Genomic DNA, 17309 nt, shown 5'->3' with positions numbered 1-17309 from the left:
TCTCTCCAAAAGGTTCTGGCGCTTGGGGCGGCCACGTTATCTACCCACGCTTAGTGTAACGATACAGTGACGTGCAGCCGGCTCTGTGCCCTGCTAGGGCTAAGAATTATTTGAGGGCAAAAGGCTCGTTCCGTGCAGAGGAAACGCCGGGCAATAATTCCTACTAAACCTCTAAGTTGTATTCAACCTGACGCTCCAAATTAGACAAAAAGTAGTGGTTTTTCTGGGGTGAAAGGGTTTGTTTGGTAAAGCGTCTGGCTCGGCGGAGGCCCCAGAGGGTGAGTCTCGAGTTATATTACTATGATGTTATTCCGCCGTCAGGATAACACGCCAGATATTTGTTCGTTTCAGCATATTATTTCTTTTTCGAGACTCACCCTCTGGGGCCTCCGCCGAGCCAGACGCTTTACCAAACAAACCCTTTCACCCCAGATCTCTTAAATCCTCCTATCGATGGATGCGAGCCACCGGACCTGAATAAACCCCAAACCCCCCCAAATACCTGCAGAATGACCCAATGCCCTTCTTTGGCTGCCAGATCCAGCGCTTGCTCGGCCACGATCTCCTGACCTTGTCCCAGCGACACGTTGTGAAGATTGCCGTCGTCAAAGGTGAATCCCAGCTTTCTTCCTAAGAGACGCAGAAAAAAATTAATCAGAAGCTGGACTACCCCCCAGATCCCGTTCCAGCCAACGTAGTCAAGAACGTGGCTTCGTCATCATCAATAAAGCACTTAAAGGGGATCTATTATAAGATTAGGAGTAAGTCACGTATACGTTGGGAAAACGAGGGTCTGTTTTACCTCCGTAAAGTAATAGAGGAGGAAAAAGTCATCATTTAGCAGAGGACTTGGTAAGTTGATGGACCCAGTTCCCCAGACCGCCCGTCCACGTTGACCTTTACACTAGACGGTGTTTGCCGTTGGTATGAATGGACATCTTTTCTCGTTCTGATGGATACAATGTTTAAGGGGAACCCAAACTCTCTGCTGTAACCACTCGCTGAATCGCGTACCCTGCTTCTCTACATCCTTCAGCGGGTCCACTCCGGGAGACAAAATGAAGAACATCGGCGTGGAGGGTCCAGACTCCTCGAACGAGGTCCCGAAATCTAAAGGCCTCCCCACCACGTATTTACTGCCCAGTTTTTCTTCCACGAAATCCCTAGAAAGCAAAGAAGTACAGGAAGAGGTTAAACACAAACTCCATGGAAGAACGTGGATGCCCCCGAACCCCCCCCCCCCCCGGCAAAAACGGCACGGAGTCATCGGGTTAATAGGTGGCGTTTCTTCTACCCCCCAGGTCTACACAAAATACCCCACATTTAGAGGCTAATGTGCACAAAGTGTGTATGAATGCCAGGAACAACACCCCGAGTGATGTCATTGTGTGTGAGTACCGACAATCACCCGCCACACTACACTTACACACAGACCCTACACTTACACACACGCGGGCGTATTCACTGAACCCGGACTCTGCATTCCAACTCGCTGTTTATTAAACGCATCCCAGGATACACCGTCCAGTTTTTCCTCCTCTTTTCAGCGGGTGCATTAACGCAATAACCGCGGGTCTCACACAAAGTGCATTTCGCTGTCTGTTGTGTTCTATTTAAAGAGTTCCAGGCCACCTATGCATGCGCACGGCCTCCGGAAATACCGCGCGTCGCTGGGGGGCCGCTTCGTTAATTGAGAATTTCTGTAAAGTCACCGGCGGAGGGATCGCCAGCCGCTGGGAAAAGGCAAAGGTCGGCCCCCCCGGACAGAACTCGCTGCCTCTAGATCCCGTCTCGAGAGGAGATGATCGCGTTCGCGCAGAGCCCCGTGTCCTGGACGTGGCCCTCGAGGGTTTTTAAAGGTTAAACAGAGTCAGGGATCCCGCGTCATCCGTCCCAAGTCCTCCGTCGGTAACGCAAGGGGTTAAAATCCATCCAGAAAAATAACATCGATTCTGCGAGAAAACGGTAATTCCCACCCAAAGCGCAGAAGCTGCTCTCTCTGCCCACGGATTCAGTCCCGCTGGTTTCCTGCAGTTTACTCAAAATGTGACAATCTGCACCAGAATTTCCCCAGAAGACAAATCCTAAGGCTTTACGCGCATGTACTGATCGCTGGCGCCCGCGGCCGCTTTAGCCGAAAAGCTTCGAAAGGCTTCTAGATGGCGGGAGGAAGCGGGAAGCGCCCCGCGCCGCCGTTAGCTAGGGCTCGTCAAACAATTCTAAGAGCCTAAGAGCTTGCAATCTGATATTAGAGGGCCCTAAAGCTTTTATAGCTCCCCCCATAGCTGCCCACTACCACGGTGCCTACTTTACGTCCTACGAGACACTCTTCGTGTGCTGGCCTGAGTTAGGCAGTAGGGGCCATTAACCGCATACAGTTCATTTTAGAGCGTGGGTGCAGCCCCCCCCCCGGCAGCAAAAGGGTTAACGTTTTAAACATGCAGAGTTCGGAGAAATAGGCCAGAGGCGAGAATTGGTAATAAACGGAGACGGCTGCGATTGGGAGGCCTCTCTGGAGAATGACCAAAGCCAATTAGCGGAGATATTTTTACTGCGTGACCTTCTACTCCGTATAATTAGAACCCAGGACAGCAACATATCTCATCCCTCTAACCACCGGAACTCTGCCACGCTCCGGAACCGCTCCACGGCAACACGACGCGCCGCAGGTCAGGCCTCGGTGATGTCATAGCCCCAACGCGACACAAAGTAGCGCTCACCGAACAGCGTAGGTCATGCGATCGGGCCGGAGGGCTCTCATCATGCACAGCCTCTGCAGCGCCGTCTTGTTCTTCCATTCCTGGGGAAACTTTTCTTTCTCGGGGCACTCGGACTCCACAAACTTCTTCCAGCGCTTTGCCGACCCTTCGATGTCCCGATCGAGGTTCCGGAATTCATCCATGGACGACAGAGCCTTTTGGGTGGGAAAGATAGGAAAACTCAAGCGAATCGTTATCGGGATTATGCGGCTCGTTAAGGGGGGGGTCGGGGTTAATTCGCAGTAAACGAGGAGCCGGCATCTCATGGTCTGACGAGCAAAGCCAAATAAATGATATAATTAAATAAATGATTTAAATGATGCATCCAGAACCGCAGTCCAGAGAAATTATCTTATTGGCCAGATTTGCCGCAGTTTTTCTGTATTAATATTATTATTATTATCTAGATCCAGACTATTTCACCTGTGGTCAAGTCGCCGCTCAACAATGGCCAAGCAGGGATCACATTCATTCAAGAAAAGTCAGCTACAGGGAATGGGGGATATTTCATCAGCCCACGAAAGAGCCAACAATCTCTCATATTCCCAAATAAATTTAGTTTTCATTGTTTCGTCACATCCCTGCGCAAACAGGTAACCGTTAAGAATGATCAGCCGGGAGGGGGGGGGGGTTTCACGGCACCCCTGCCCTGACCCATTTGGGGGTATCTACTCGAGTCCCCCGTCTGCCCGGATATCCGTTCAGCGCCCGGTAATATATTCACAAACAAGCGACCTTGCGAAAGATGCCGTTTGTGTTAAAGATGCCCGACGCCTCCGCGGTTTCCGCTGCCTGATAATTCCTCTCTGTAGCCTCGGGAAACGTCCACTTCCACGAAACGCGCCATCAAACGCTTCGCTAGAACAGTCATTCGAATTTAAAGGTCCTTGTGGACGAGCAACACCGACAAATCCGAGCCATAAAACCAATTAATAAAGCACTGGAGGCGAAGGGACTCTTATACGGGCCGTAAATGGCAGAGAACGCCACCGCGTACCTTAATGCCACCCCACGACTGGCCGGAGAGAAAATCCACGGGGCTTGTGAGGCCGGGCTGGGCCGGGTACCGCAGAAGGAAATCCAGCTCCGTCATGTGGATCTCCTTATTCATCAGAAGGATCTAAAAAAGACATAAAATTACACGATTTTCATTCCACGCGCAAAGTAAAGTCTGGAATTCTGTCATCTCTCTACAGAACCGATCACCACACTCCAGAGGGGATCTCCCCAGGGATCTATAAAGTGGGATCCCTAGATCTCTGGGTCCTCCTGAGATCTACTACATAGAACAGATCACAAAACTCTAGGGGAGATCTCCCAGGGATCTATCAGGTGGGATCCCTAGATCTCCGTGTCCTCCTGGGATCTACTAAATAGAACCGAACACAAAGCTCTAAGGGGAGATCTTCCCAGGGATCTATAGGGATCATCAGCTCTCTGTGAGGGATCCGCTGTATAGAACACAATAAGCTGTAATAAATATTGTGTTACCTGGAAGGCCAACTGCGCCGTGTAGGTCAGTTTGTCGCATTCAAACAAGCCCCGGCTCGTGTACTGGAACACTGAAAACGTGATGCTGTCTATTAGGTTCATCACGCGCTGCTTCAGGACCTCGTCTGCTGGCGCCTTCCGAACCGCTTGCTGGAAAACCACGCTGAATGCCTGCAGGAGGAGGCAAGCGCCACGTTACACAGAGAAAGCGCTGCCGGGGCAGAGAGCTCTCGGGGCGCGGGGGATGCCGTTTACAGCACGAGAAAGCCGGGAATGCGATGGGTCAAAGAAGTAGACGCCGAGGTTAAAAAAAAAAAGAGAGGTAGAGGTGAGGAGGGTAGACAAGGTGAGGAGGGCTTAGCGGGCGCCGGACCGGCAGCAAGTAAGGTTAATGCCGGAGATACAGAGGAGACATGCAGAAAACCTCAGACTGCAGAAACATCGAGAGATTCATCTCAAGCCGGTTAGAGAAATCAGAGTTACAGAGATCGAACAACACATCACGGTCAACAAAAGAGAAATCCACGCCATTTAACGCGTCGCAACATTTATCGGAGCGATTTGTCGCACGGCGGGACGTTACTGACCTTCAGAGAGAACTGATACATGGGATGGATCTTGTTCAGGTCGTTCATGATGAAGTAAAGCAGCGAGGCGCGGGCGGCTGCCAGGCGGTAGTGCTCCCTGGCTTCGTTGATCTTCGCTTCCGTCACTTTGGCTTCTTGGACCTTTTGAGAATTTTAATTGTGAGAAAACCCAAGATTCTACTGTTAAGTTGAACTTGCTGTTTTTTGGCGCTGGGGGGTATCCCGTGATTAGCCGGTGATAGTGACCGGTCTCGTCAAACCAACCTATTAGCAATCTATGAAGAAGTTAGTAAAAAATATAGACCCGGGGGTGGGATTTATCTGGACTTTGCCAAGGCGTTTCATACGGTCCCGCATAAAAGGCTACTCTATAGATTAACAGAAATAGGCTTAGGGGCAAATGTCTGTCTGTGGAATCCGAAATCGGCTGAAAGATAGAATGCAGAGGGTTGTTGCGAATGGATGTTTCTCAGGCTGTACGCAGGTATTAAGTGGAGGCCTCAGGGGTCTCTCCTCGCTCCTCTACTTTTTAATTTCTTTATAAATGATCTCCCAGGCTGCATTAAGAGCCATGTCACAGTTTTTGCTGATGACACAAAATTAGGCCGGGTAATTCAGACTGATCTGGATGTTTCTTCTTTGCAGGAGGATTTAGACAGAGTTGGGGACGGGGCGGGCGAGTGGCAGATGAGGTTCAACATCGATAAATGCAAAGTTATGCATTATGGTTAAAAAAAAAAAAAAATGCTACCTATTCTTTAAATGGAACATCCTTGGGGGAAAAACTACCAATGAGAAGGATTTAGGAATAACGGTTGACAACAGACTTGGTAACAGTGCCCAATGCCAGCGAGCAGCTGCGAGGGCCAATAAGGTTTTGGCAGCATAAAACGAGGTATTGATTCACGGGAGGAGGATATCATCCGCCTCTTTACAGGTCATTGGTAAGACCTCACCTTGAATACGCGGTACAATTCTGGGCACCGGTCCTTAAAAAGGACATTATGGAATTAGAAAAAGTGCAAAGGAGGGCTACGAAATGAATAAGGGGATTGGGAGATACTAGTTATGAAGAGAGACTAAAAAAGTTACAATTATATACACTGGAAAAACGACATCTTTGAGGGGATATGATAACATTATATAAATATATACGGGGCCGATATACATTATATAAATATATACGGGGCCGATATAAATTATATAAATATATACGGGGCCGATATACATTACATAAATATATGCGGGGCCGATATAAAGAGCTCTTCAGTGTCCCGTTCATTAACAGAAATATACAAAGAACAAGAGGTCGCCCTCTGAGACGGGAAGAGCGCAGGTTTCATAGACGACAAAGGAAGGGATTCTTCACAGTGAGGACAATTAAGGTACGGAATTCACCGCCAAGTGAGGTGGTGTTATCCAATACATTAGATGCCTTCAAAAGGGGCCTCGATATTTTCTTAGAAAGGCACGATATACAGGGATATAAATAGAATAACATTAATATTTTAGAGCTTCTTCATCCAAGGAGAAATCCGATTGCCTCTTGGAGTCAAGAAGGAATTTTTTCCCCTGATGGCAGAATTCAAAGTCGCTTAATTAGGGTTTTTTTGCCTTCTTTTTGGATCAAGAATAGAAAGGTTAGGTAGAAGGGTTGAACTTGATGGACTTAGGTTTTTTTTCAACCTTATGAACTATATGTAACTATATGTGACAAGATATCCTGGGTTAGCCTGTTCAGAGACCATGGCTTTCCCACCAATGGCCTCCATATCACGTGTCCTGCTTTCTCCGGCTTTGGTCCATTTATTTAGAGAAATCATTAAAATGTGAAATTTCTATGCTGGATCTTGCACCATGATGGATTATGGGCCAAGCGGACAGGGAAATCGCTTACCTTCTCTTCGATTTCCGCTGCGGTTTTCTTGGTGATCTCTAGGTTCTCCACCAGGGCCGTGTCCCCCAGGAAATTACCAGAGGCTGAAGAAAGACGAGAAAGCAGGTTGTCTTCCAAGGTCTTCAGTGTAATCTTGAATCCGTTCTGCTGCTTGGTCAGATTAGACTGGAAAACAAGAATAAGGAACTTAATAAACTTCTGAGAGTGTCTATGAATGTTGTGAATTTCTAACCCCCCCCCACACGACCCAAATTTACTCTCCGCTGGCATGAAGCCCTTAAAATTAGCACCTAGAACAAATTCTCCATGTGTCCTGGAAAGTGCCATTTGGAACCAAACCCTCAGAAATCTAAAACCAGTCCCTAAAGGAACATTTAAAACCAAGCCCTTAAATATCTTGAACTGACCCCATAAAGTGACATCTAGAACCAACCCCATAAAGTAACATCTAGAACCGACCCCATAAAGTGAAATCTAGAACCGACCCCATAAAGTGACATCAAGAACTGACCCCATAAAGTGACATCTAGACACGACCCCATAAAGTGACATCTAGAACTGACCCCATAAAGTAACATCTAGAACCGGTCCCATGAAGCGACATCTAGAACCCGCCCCATAAAGCGACATCTAGAACCGACCCCATAAAGTGACATCTAGAACCGGCCCCATAAAGTGACATCTAAAACCAACCGATTTCCGAAACAGACCTGTTCTTTGGAACGTTACTTCTAAAAATGACTATTTTACAATCACCATTCCCCCCCCCCAATAAATAACTACTGTACGGACGCCTGCGTTATTTCTGAACGTTCTGTGAAGCTTCCAGAGCAGACATAAAAGAAAGAAGATTGAAAGGCAGGAAAGAGTAAAGGGGGGAGAAAAAAGTGCATTTCTCAGAAATTTGCGGCGTTAAATCAAAGCACAGGAGCCTTGAGGACGCGTTTCCTAATCGTGACGTCTCCACGCGGCCATCGCAGCCTCGTCCTCCGTGTTTGGATTGAAATCAGAAAACAATGTCAGGAATAATTCCAGCTCATTATCTCTCCCGAGCCTTCTGCCGCGCACCTGATTATCCCAGATAAGAAACTTTCTCACAAAGTAAACGAGGCCAGCGGCGGATCGCACGGCGTTCTGCCCGCCTCGAGGAAATATTTCAATCTTCCAGGGAGGAGGGGGAAGAAAATCCCCCCCCCCCATTAATTAGAGCGAACCGGCCCCTTCTGTAAACTCCTTTATTACGGAAAAATGGATTTTATTTTACTAAAACCTTCCTTCGCCTTCTGTAACCCCGGGAAAGGTGAGCGAGTCTGCTTCGCGCGGGTAAAACATTCACGAGGTTCCAACCTCAGACATCTGTTAGTTGGTGGGGTTGCCTGCATGCGGAGTGAGCTGCATTACATTAGCAGGAAACGGACACCTGTGGTTAAGTTACCTTCAGCTCCTCCAGGTCCGGCCTCTCCATGCTCACGACCGCAGCCAGTAACTGGTCCTCCAGACCGTCCCGGGTCACGGTGAAGTTTATCAGGGTGCACTGCGCCTGCATCTCGGGCTGGTAGTGAGGGTTGGCCAGCTTGGTGTGCAGGATGAGGCGGAAGTCGGGGCTGTACTCGCACTCCTTGTCCCCAATCTTGATGTATCTGGAACGTATCGGAAAGAAAACGATTGGCTACGGACTCAGACGTTATGTGAAGACAGGTAGGTCAGATACGCATCCCAGGGCATTCTGCGCTCACTCCATTTACCAACAACGAGACTCGTTGCGGAAACGAAGGGATCGCTTATTTTAAAGGCTCCACGAAGCGGGTTTCCGCTGAGCGCTGCTTTAGAGGAAGAGCCTGCAGGTGGCTTCACTCCGAGGGCGTTCGAGGGCCGATTGCTCTAACGCAGCAATAACCGAAGGGGTTCGAGAAGTATTTCCCTAAGACGAAATCTGCCTGTAATTCAGACAGAAGCGCCTGGAGCCGTGCGTTTAATGCAGAGGCGGCTGAGCGAGGCGTGGGTTATCTGCCCACCCAGACGTTCCTGCGGTAGCGCTTCTCCACCCTGCCCGCTTCTCCACTCTGCCCGCTTCTCCACCCTGCCCGCTTCTCCACCCTGCCCGCTTCTCCACCCTGCCCGCTTCTCCGCTCTGCCCGCTTCTCCACCCTTCCCGCTTCTCCACCCTGCCCGCTTCTCCACCCTGCCCGCTTCTCCGCCCTGCCCGCTTCTCCGCTCTGCCCGCTTCTCCACCCTGCCCGCTTCTCCACCCTGCCCGCTTCTCCACCCTGCCCGCTTCTCCACTCTGCCCGCTTCTCCACCCTGCCCGCTTCTCCACCCTGCCCGCTTCTCCACCCTGCCCGCTTCTCCACCCTGCCCGCTTTCAAGGTAAAGTCGCCAAATCATTTGCAGGAAGCGTTTTATATTCCCGAGCGAGAGGATTGTTCAGGCTCTGCGACAAAAGGAAGAGCCTCGCAATCCAAACGGTATTTAAAAGAGAACCAGATGCAGAAATCAAAGTTTACAAAAGGAAGATTGATTAGCAGAGGGGCAGTGATCCCGAGTGATCCCTTGGATGATCTCCCCTAGAGATCCATTCTATAGAGCGCTAGGAGGATCCCAGGAGGACACAGCGATCTAGTGATCCCAATTTATAGATCCCTGGGAGATCTCCCGTGGAGTATTGTGATCAGTTCTATAGAGCAGATCCCAGGATCCTGAGATCTAGGACCTCAAACCAGAACAAAAGCTGTCTGGACGCTCAGATGCATTAATATGCGCTCAGCAGAGTTTGTGTCACAAAGAAATCCCATCCCTCCTGGCTATAAAGGGGTTAATTGCAGCAGCCGGGTCACGGATATTCTGAATCCGCTTTCAGTTAATCAGCCGTTCGGGATGCTTTCATCGCGTCGCGGGACGCCCTCTGCCAGATGCTAAACCCGAGAGCTTCCTCCGCGCCGGAGCCGCCGCTGCGCTCTAAAACTCATTAGCAGTCTGACAGCTACCTGGCGGCACTTCGCAAATGGTTTGTCATCTGAATTGTCACATCTTGTCACCAAGAGAGGTCCGTGTCACCGGTTGTTGAAGAAGTGCCGTCTTAAACGCGATCGGCGCGCGGGACACGGCCGAGAGTCTGAATTCTATGCCGAGATTCACATCGAGCAGATAGCACAAGCAAAGTGTCTCGATAAGTCCCGCTATACAGGAAATCCGTAACCGCCGCACAGACGGTTAAGCCAGGGACGACCTTTAACCCATCGCTACATTGTTACTGAACGGTAAAAAGGCAAAGGTTGGGGGTAGACGAGGACGTTTCATGCGCCGAATAGTTTTTTACCTTCCTTTTTTGATGGTCTCTCTACCAAGCAGCGGCCCCAGGACTGGATCCACGCTTTCTTCAAGGTTTTCAATCAAAACAGTTTCCCCGGCTCCAAGGGCTCTCTCCAGCGTGTCCAAATATCTAAAAAAACAAACGATGGCCTTTAAAAGGACTCCCGCTACAAGTCATGGGACCACCAGATGCCCCCTTTAACTAGGAACACATTAACACCATGACACCATGCAGGGCAACGAGGATTTTAACGCAGTCCACACCGTCTATAAGGGAAATGTGGCCACCCAGGAGCCCCTGCTACAAACAACCTATACAGAGTACAGAGGGTCCAAACACCATTACCCCCTCTGTCCAATCCGGACCACTCGAAGATCCTCTCCATATCTATTCTTGATCCACTTGATCCCTTGCAACTGAGGATCAACCATGAGCGGCCACCTCTCGCAGCTGCTCAGAATGGTGGCATTCTCTGTGGACATGCGGTCGGCGGGGAGACCTTCGTTCTGCCAGGTGGCCACATCCGCGTCATCCGTCAGCATCGTCAGGGGGTCCAAAGATGGCGTCACAGGAACGGGGACCTGGATAACAAGAGGAGGTTTTAGTAACAGGACTGCTGGGGATGGACGCTCGATAGACCGTCCTCGGCATTAACCATTCCTGTACCATCCTCCGCTCCAGGCATCCACGGTCCCTGCGCGCTTTTCTTACCCAGATCCCAACTTCTATCTCTAGAAGTAACACAGTCTGCCTGGACTGAGATAAAAGCCGTATCCGCCAACACATCCACAACCGGTTCCCTTCCTAAAGGCGGCTGAATTAGGACTCTAGCGGAGAACGAGCTCGGGTGGTCTCTTATACCACCCCTTCCAATGCTGGAGTTGATTAATGGACGGCTGCAACCCCCCCCAGCAGGGATACACTTAAGAGATTTGACTGCTGTGGTCCTTTGTATTCCGTTTCTGCATAATCGGCACGTAAGCCTCGTGGCCGGACGTGGCCCTCGCCTAGTAATTTGTCGCACAGACAGCAGGTCCTCCAACTCGAAGCATTATGTGGGACCCCCTGCCGCCCCTGCGCCGACAGCAGTAATAACCACGTTTCACAGGAACGATCTTTCATTTCAGGGCTTGGGTTTAAAAGTCCAGAGAAAATTCAGATTCAAATAAGCAGGCGAAAAAAAACAGATATACGATTTCGGGGGGGGAGGTCGGCACGAGCGTACCTTCAGCTGGCCCAGGTACGGTTTCCAGGTTCTGTCCATAAGTTCTTGTCGGAACTTCTTGGTGAAATACCCCAGGTAAGAAACAAAGGCGGTGATCAGGAGGACGTCGCCGCACAGCGTGCTCTCCTGCATCTTGAAGTTTCGGACGGCTTCGGCCCATCTTACGTTCTCAGAGGCCAGGCCACCCACCTAGACGCGGCCGGTGAAGAAAGATCGAGTCAAAGCCGAGACGTGGTCCAAGCGGCACAAGTCAGACGCACGGCGAGCACCGAGGAAAGAGGGGCATCCAAAACGTTACTACCGCTCCCTTCCTATCCATTAACCATTTTTCCATTATTTCCAGTGTTTTGTCATTTTTATACATTATATACATTTCTAGCCCGATACCACAAGACTAGGACTCCGTATTCTTCTGATGTTTGATTTATGGGAACCCAATCACTGCGCCATTATAATGAAAGCCAAGCAGATCTTTGTCTCTTAGCGAACGCAGAAACGCACATCCCTTGCGGGGACAGACGTAATAAATTCATCTTTATCAAGTATGGCTTAGCCGTGACAGATCAACCCCGACCTCCCATTATTAACCGTCCCGGTGACAGAAATCAAGAGTGGATAGATTACCATAACAATGCACGGGCGATCTACTTCAGTGCATAGCACGAGGCGGATTTCCTTTGGGGCCGGCGGTGACATACAACGCGGCACTCGATTCGCAGCATAGCAACGAAATAGAGCATCGGGCAGCCGCGCAGCGAGGACTTGCCTAAGAGAGGTGTTTTTCAGCCTTCTCGCTGTGCGGTATTTACAGAGGAGGCGCTTTCTTGTAACCGAGATGCAACGCAGCCGTATAAACCACGAAAAACTGTCCCATGTCTAAAGCACGCTAAGCAGATGGTTAGGGTGGTGGACGCACATTAGTTGGGGGATGGTTAGGGTGGTGGGCACTCACCAGTTAGTGGGGGAAACGGTTAGGGTGGTGGACACCGATTGGACGGCTGGCTAAGCAGATGGTTAGGGTGGTGGATACACACCAGTTAGTGGGGAAAACGGTCAGGGTGATGGACGCTCACCAAACGGTTGGCCAAGGAGATGGTTAGCGCAGTGGCTTCAGCTTCCTGTTGGCACTTCAGTTTATCAGCAGTGGCTTTCTCGAACTTTGCCGTCAGTTTTGCGAGGTTTTCGTTCAGGTGCTGTTATGAAATGATAAGTTGTTAAGAACATTTGGCGACGAGCTTCAGCCTTTATGCTCTTCTTCAACGACTCCACATAGAACAGGAACAGAAAGATCCAATGTTTCACAGGTAATCTTCCTTCTGGAATCCTTTAAGTGATTCCATCGCCCGCCCCAAAGCAGTAAGGTAAGGACTGATTGTCATCGATGCTTGAAAGGTCTATCATTAACGGTATTTACTTACCGCGATTTTGGCTTTGATGTTGGCCAGCTTCTCTTGGGCTGCCGCTAGTTCTGCGTTGGCTTTACTCAGGGCCTGGCGTTTGGGCTCCACCTCGCAGAAGACTTCGTAGAACTTGACGATATTGATGACCCAGGAGCACAGGCCGGCCGCTGCGTTCGATTTGGAGGCAATGAATTCCGGCTTGAATTCGGGGTCCTGCAGGTACGGCTGGATGGACTTGATGCAGTTTTCATGGATATGCTCCTTATCGAAGTTCACCAAAGAATCCAGGAAGCCGTCCACTTTGTTCATGATGCCTCTGGCCGTCTTCCAGCTCCTGTCCTTGGGGATTTTACCTCCGGGGGCTGTGAGCACCGTGACTGCTGCCACCACGTTGACGACTGCTGTAGGGGGCGCTCCAAACGTTTTCAGTTCCGTCAGATTATTCTGCGAATACACGGCAGGTCTGTTACACGAAGCTGGGCCGATGTTTTACAGCAGCAGACGCCAATTACTAAATCATTAAAACTCACATCCCGCTTTCCTAGCGCGGACGTTATCTGAAATTGGTTATCTTTTGTTGCACAAGGGGATCAACACAACTCTACAACAACGTCGTACCTTATTGAGCGTGTTCAACGCCTCCTGGGCTGCGGCCAGCGCTGGTTCTGCCTTTGCCAAGTCTTCCTCGCAGTCCTTCTGCTTTCTGCCCACTTCCTCCGCGATCACCGCCACCTTCTGTTCCTCCTCGTCGGCTATCGCCTTTTCCTTGCTCACCTTCTCCGTTTCCACCCCCACCACCTGGATGAGTTTATCGGCGTCCTCGTTCTTCTGTTTGAGCTCCACCTCCTGCGCCGCCAGCTTGGCTTTCAGGTCGTCCACCTATCACGAGGAGGACGGAAGATTATGTCATAAGAGAAAAGGTTACCGGAAAGCGAAGGGTCAAGAGCGACAGGGGGCCAGGGGCCGTGATATGGTTGGGGAACGGGCGTAGGCGTTAAAAGCCAAATTCTGGCCCCCTTGGGTACCAGAATTTGGGGAGGAAAAATGAATACCGCTTATGGAAATCAAATTATACCTTGCGATCTAAACAGAACATTCTACAAATTCTACCCCGTAACGCTGTATCAGTTCCAGGAGGATTACTGCAAACAGAAACGACTGCGGGCTCGGTAATTACTTGTGTGTTTTTGTCCGATCGCGGGGTTTGCGAGGGCGCGCGTGACGTTTCTGTATGTATCGGAGATTTGGTACAAAACCAGCTGGGATTTTACTTTACAGCTTCACAGAATCACGAAAATAATTCCATAAAACGCTTGCTGGCTGGAGAACTCCGCAAGGGATCCGAACGGCAGAAACACAAGGACTGCCTCTTAACAGCTAATAGCGGGCGCTTATCCTGCTGCGTGCGGTCCAAACACGCCATGACTTAACCCTCTCAATTCCAGAAGAGTGAGCTACGCAGTGCGGAATAAACATGGCCGCCGCCTGCGGAAGGTCCTATGGATTAGCCGGGGGGGGGCTACTAGTTTCTTGTAGGTTCCGGCATGGCGCCTGCTGCAGCAGGATCGCCGCTCACCTGCGCAGACGTGCTGTTCAGTTTCTGCAGACCGTTCTCCAGACGCTCCATCTTGGCCGAAAGCTCCTTCCCTTTCTTCTGCAGCAGGTTCTGGTAGAGCTTGATCTGCTCAAGGAAGGATTTGGGGGTGGTGTAGTTGTACCGGCGTTCGTTATTCAGATAACTTCTGGACATCTCGTTGACGCTCGTGTGGACAAAAGCCATGAATTTACTTATGGATTCCTTCACTGACGGCTGGAACAAAGAAATATACGTAAAAATACTTATTTATTGTATTATTATATCTCGCACATGATGGAGAGGACACCTTCCCTGCGACAGCACGCCTTCACTGCGAGAGGACACCTTCCCTGCGAGAGGACGCCATCCCTGCGACAGCACGCCTTCACTGCGAGAGGACACCTTCCCTGCGAGAGGACGCCATCCCTGCGACAGCACGCCTTCACTGCGAGAGGACACCTTCCCTGCGAGAGGACACCATCCCTGCGAGAGGACACCTTCCCGGCGAGAGGACGCCATCCCTGCGAGAGGACGCCATCCCTGCGAGAGGACGCCTTCCCTGCGAGAGGACGCCATCCCTGCGAGAGGACGCCATCCCTGCGAGAGGACACCTTCCCGGCGAGAGGACGCCATCCCTGCGAGAGGACGCCATCCCTGCGACAGCACGCCTTCACTGCGAGATGACACCTTCCCTGCGAGAGGACGCCATCCCTGCGACAGCACGCCTTCACTGCGAGAGGACACCTTCCCTGCGAGAGGACACCATCCCTGCGAGAGGACACCTTCCCGGCGAGAGGACACCTTCCCTGCGAGAGGACGCCATCCCTGCGACAGCACGCCTTCACTGCGAGATGACACCTTCCCTGCGAGAGGACGCCATCCCTGCGACAGCACGCCTTCACTGCGAGAGGACACCTTCCCTGCGAGAGGACACCATCCCTGCGAGAGGACACCTTCCCGGCGAGAGGACGCCATCCCTGCGAGAGGACGCCATCCCTGCGAGAGGACGCCTTCCCTGCGAGAGGACGCCATCCCTGCGAGAGGACGCCATCCCTGCGAGAGGACGCCATCCCTGCGAGAGGACGCCTTCACTGCGAGAGGACACCTTCCCTGCGAGAGGACGCCGCGAGCAGCCGGGACTGTCCAGCTTAGGTTCTTTCATGGGGTGTAAATGTATCGCTATAGGAAGTGCGTCCACATCATAGGGACCTTCACATCAAGAGCCTCCCCATTTCTCGTTGGGGTACATGACCCCCAGACTTCCTCTAGACCCTCGTTACCTTCAGTCGTTCTACGGGTCACTTGACGTATTAACTAACAGCGCACGGATCCCCCCTCAGCTCGAACGGCAGGGAAACACTCCACCCAAAGCTTAAAATAATGAGTTATTCCTTTTATATATATATATATGTTTAGTGGTATTGCCCCGCTGTATACTCTCAGGATCGGGGGGTATCTTCCAGAAGGTATCTGCCGCGACCTCACCTCAATGTTCTCGGTCTCCTGGAGGAAGCGAAGACTGACGGACTCCAGAGCCTCCTGCGGCCATTCGTGGAACCAGTCGATGGCCGTACAGTTGACCACGGCGGGAAACTTTCTGCTACGGACACGGAGTTTGTTCCCAACCGGGGAGAAACAGAGGGCCACCTGCCAAAAGCACAAACGTTGTAGATGTCACGACCCAGACGGTGCCAACGCGGCCCACCTTCTCCACGGCTCTCAACTATCCTACGCCGTTCCCATAATACGGGACAAAAAGTACCCTCATTAACAACAACAACTCTCTAATATATTTCCCGGAAGCGCTCGTTCCTGCGTTTATCACACAGTCTAACACGCTGCTCACGGAAACTTGGCAAATAAGCAGGTTCATTACGTAGTAATCCTCGGACGAGAGCCCCAAAGTAAACCTCTTTCCATTAACCGGGGAGGAAACAGTCTAAATGTCGTCGGATAATTAATGGCCTGAAAGCAGCTAATATCTGCCCTTACGGATTCAGCGAGGGTCGCGGAGGTCGAGGAGAATCCATTTGCGAGTAAAGATTGGGGACTAATTGGCCTCTTTCAGGTCGCATAAGAATAATGTACCTCGTTTATTTCTCAGACATGAAAAAAAGGCGATTTGGATAATAACGGGCTGCTTTTTCCACATTTGAAAGCAGAGATCTCGGCTCACAAAATCAAGCGATTTGACATTTAACACGCGTTCCGAAAGCCGGAGTTTCATTAAATCCCACGTCCAGGTTTAAACACTTGGCCAAATTGTCCAGATTTGTTGAAAAGTCATGTAATTAGTATATTTTTTTTTTTTTAAAGCACCCTTTTTTCCCCCCTTCTTTCCCCCAAAAAGGTCAGACAAAAAACAAAATCCAAACATGAACTTCAAAGGAAAACATCATTTTTGGAACGTTCTCTTCTTTACAGAACGGAAGCCGCTCCCCCCACCCCTGGGGCTCCCCATTTCATTGAACGGATTTTCCTTTTTTTTGCCCGGATTTTGTTATTTAAGTCGTGATATTTAAGTACAGCGTCTCAGCGAAGGCTTCTAGTGATCAGGAAGAAGGAATCCCACGTTTGGGAATGAAGGCTGTTTATCCCGGTGTGAATAGACCAATCACTGTCGCTCCTCTTATAAAGGATTGTGTTTGTGGAGTCATATTTGAGAAGAGTCTTTTCAGCACGTATTGATTGGGTAATCTCGTCTAAACGGCGGCTTACGGAGCCGTCTGCCCGGGACGCAGATACAGAGACGCCTTCTAACGCAGCTCACAAAACGCGCAGGGAAACACGGCTTCTGATCGTGGTACCCAGCAAACCCCCCTCGGAATAAACCCCCCCTCGGAATAAACCCCCTTCACTGTTCTTCTGACTTCAAACCGAGTCCTCGTTAGATTAAGGAGAGTTCACGCATCCACGACGCTCTCCCCAAAACGCATAAAATTCTAAACCAATCTCCGTAGCTCTGGAACGAACAGGGATTCCGTAGGAAAGCGTAACAAATTGTATCAAGTTATCTTAAATATCGCGTAAGTACATTGACCCTGCGCTCGCTCATCACACCTGT

The 17309-nt window shown here is 50.5% G+C and overlaps 1 protein-coding gene across 1 annotated transcript in view; it reads right to left on the bottom strand.

Annotated features, from left to right (window-relative positions):
- LOC149281925 (dynein axonemal heavy chain 9-like) overlaps positions 1-17309 on the bottom strand; it is a 66380-nt gene that overhangs the window by 15003 nt on the left and 34068 nt on the right. The window contains exons 47-62 of the mRNA XM_089498827.1: positions 15731-15892; positions 14246-14479; positions 13288-13548; positions 12688-13113; positions 12343-12462; positions 11270-11458; positions 10390-10625; positions 10051-10173; positions 8170-8374; positions 6735-6899; positions 4838-4978; positions 4251-4421; positions 3757-3879; positions 2721-2914; positions 1015-1163; positions 503-630 (exon numbers count right to left, since the gene is read on the bottom strand). Of these exons, the coding sequence (XP_089354953.1) occupies positions 503-630; positions 1015-1163; positions 2721-2914; positions 3757-3879; positions 4251-4421; positions 4838-4978; positions 6735-6899; positions 8170-8374; positions 10051-10173; positions 10390-10625; positions 11270-11458; positions 12343-12462; positions 12688-13113; positions 13288-13548; positions 14246-14479; positions 15731-15892 (3027 nt within the window). The remainder of the gene's footprint in view (positions 1-502; positions 631-1014; positions 1164-2720; positions 2915-3756; positions 3880-4250; positions 4422-4837; positions 4979-6734; positions 6900-8169; positions 8375-10050; positions 10174-10389; positions 10626-11269; positions 11459-12342; positions 12463-12687; positions 13114-13287; positions 13549-14245; positions 14480-15730; positions 15893-17309) is intronic.

Source organism: Sceloporus occidentalis, unplaced genomic scaffold, assembly GCF_023333645.1.
Source record: "Sceloporus occidentalis isolate IW3139 unplaced genomic scaffold, rSceOcc1.0.p SCAF_126, whole genome shotgun sequence".
Classification (NCBI taxonomy): domain Eukaryota; kingdom Metazoa; phylum Chordata; class Lepidosauria; order Squamata; family Phrynosomatidae; genus Sceloporus; species Sceloporus occidentalis.
Note: the sequence above shows the minus strand (reverse complement) of the source record. Positions and strands in the feature narration are given on the sequence as shown.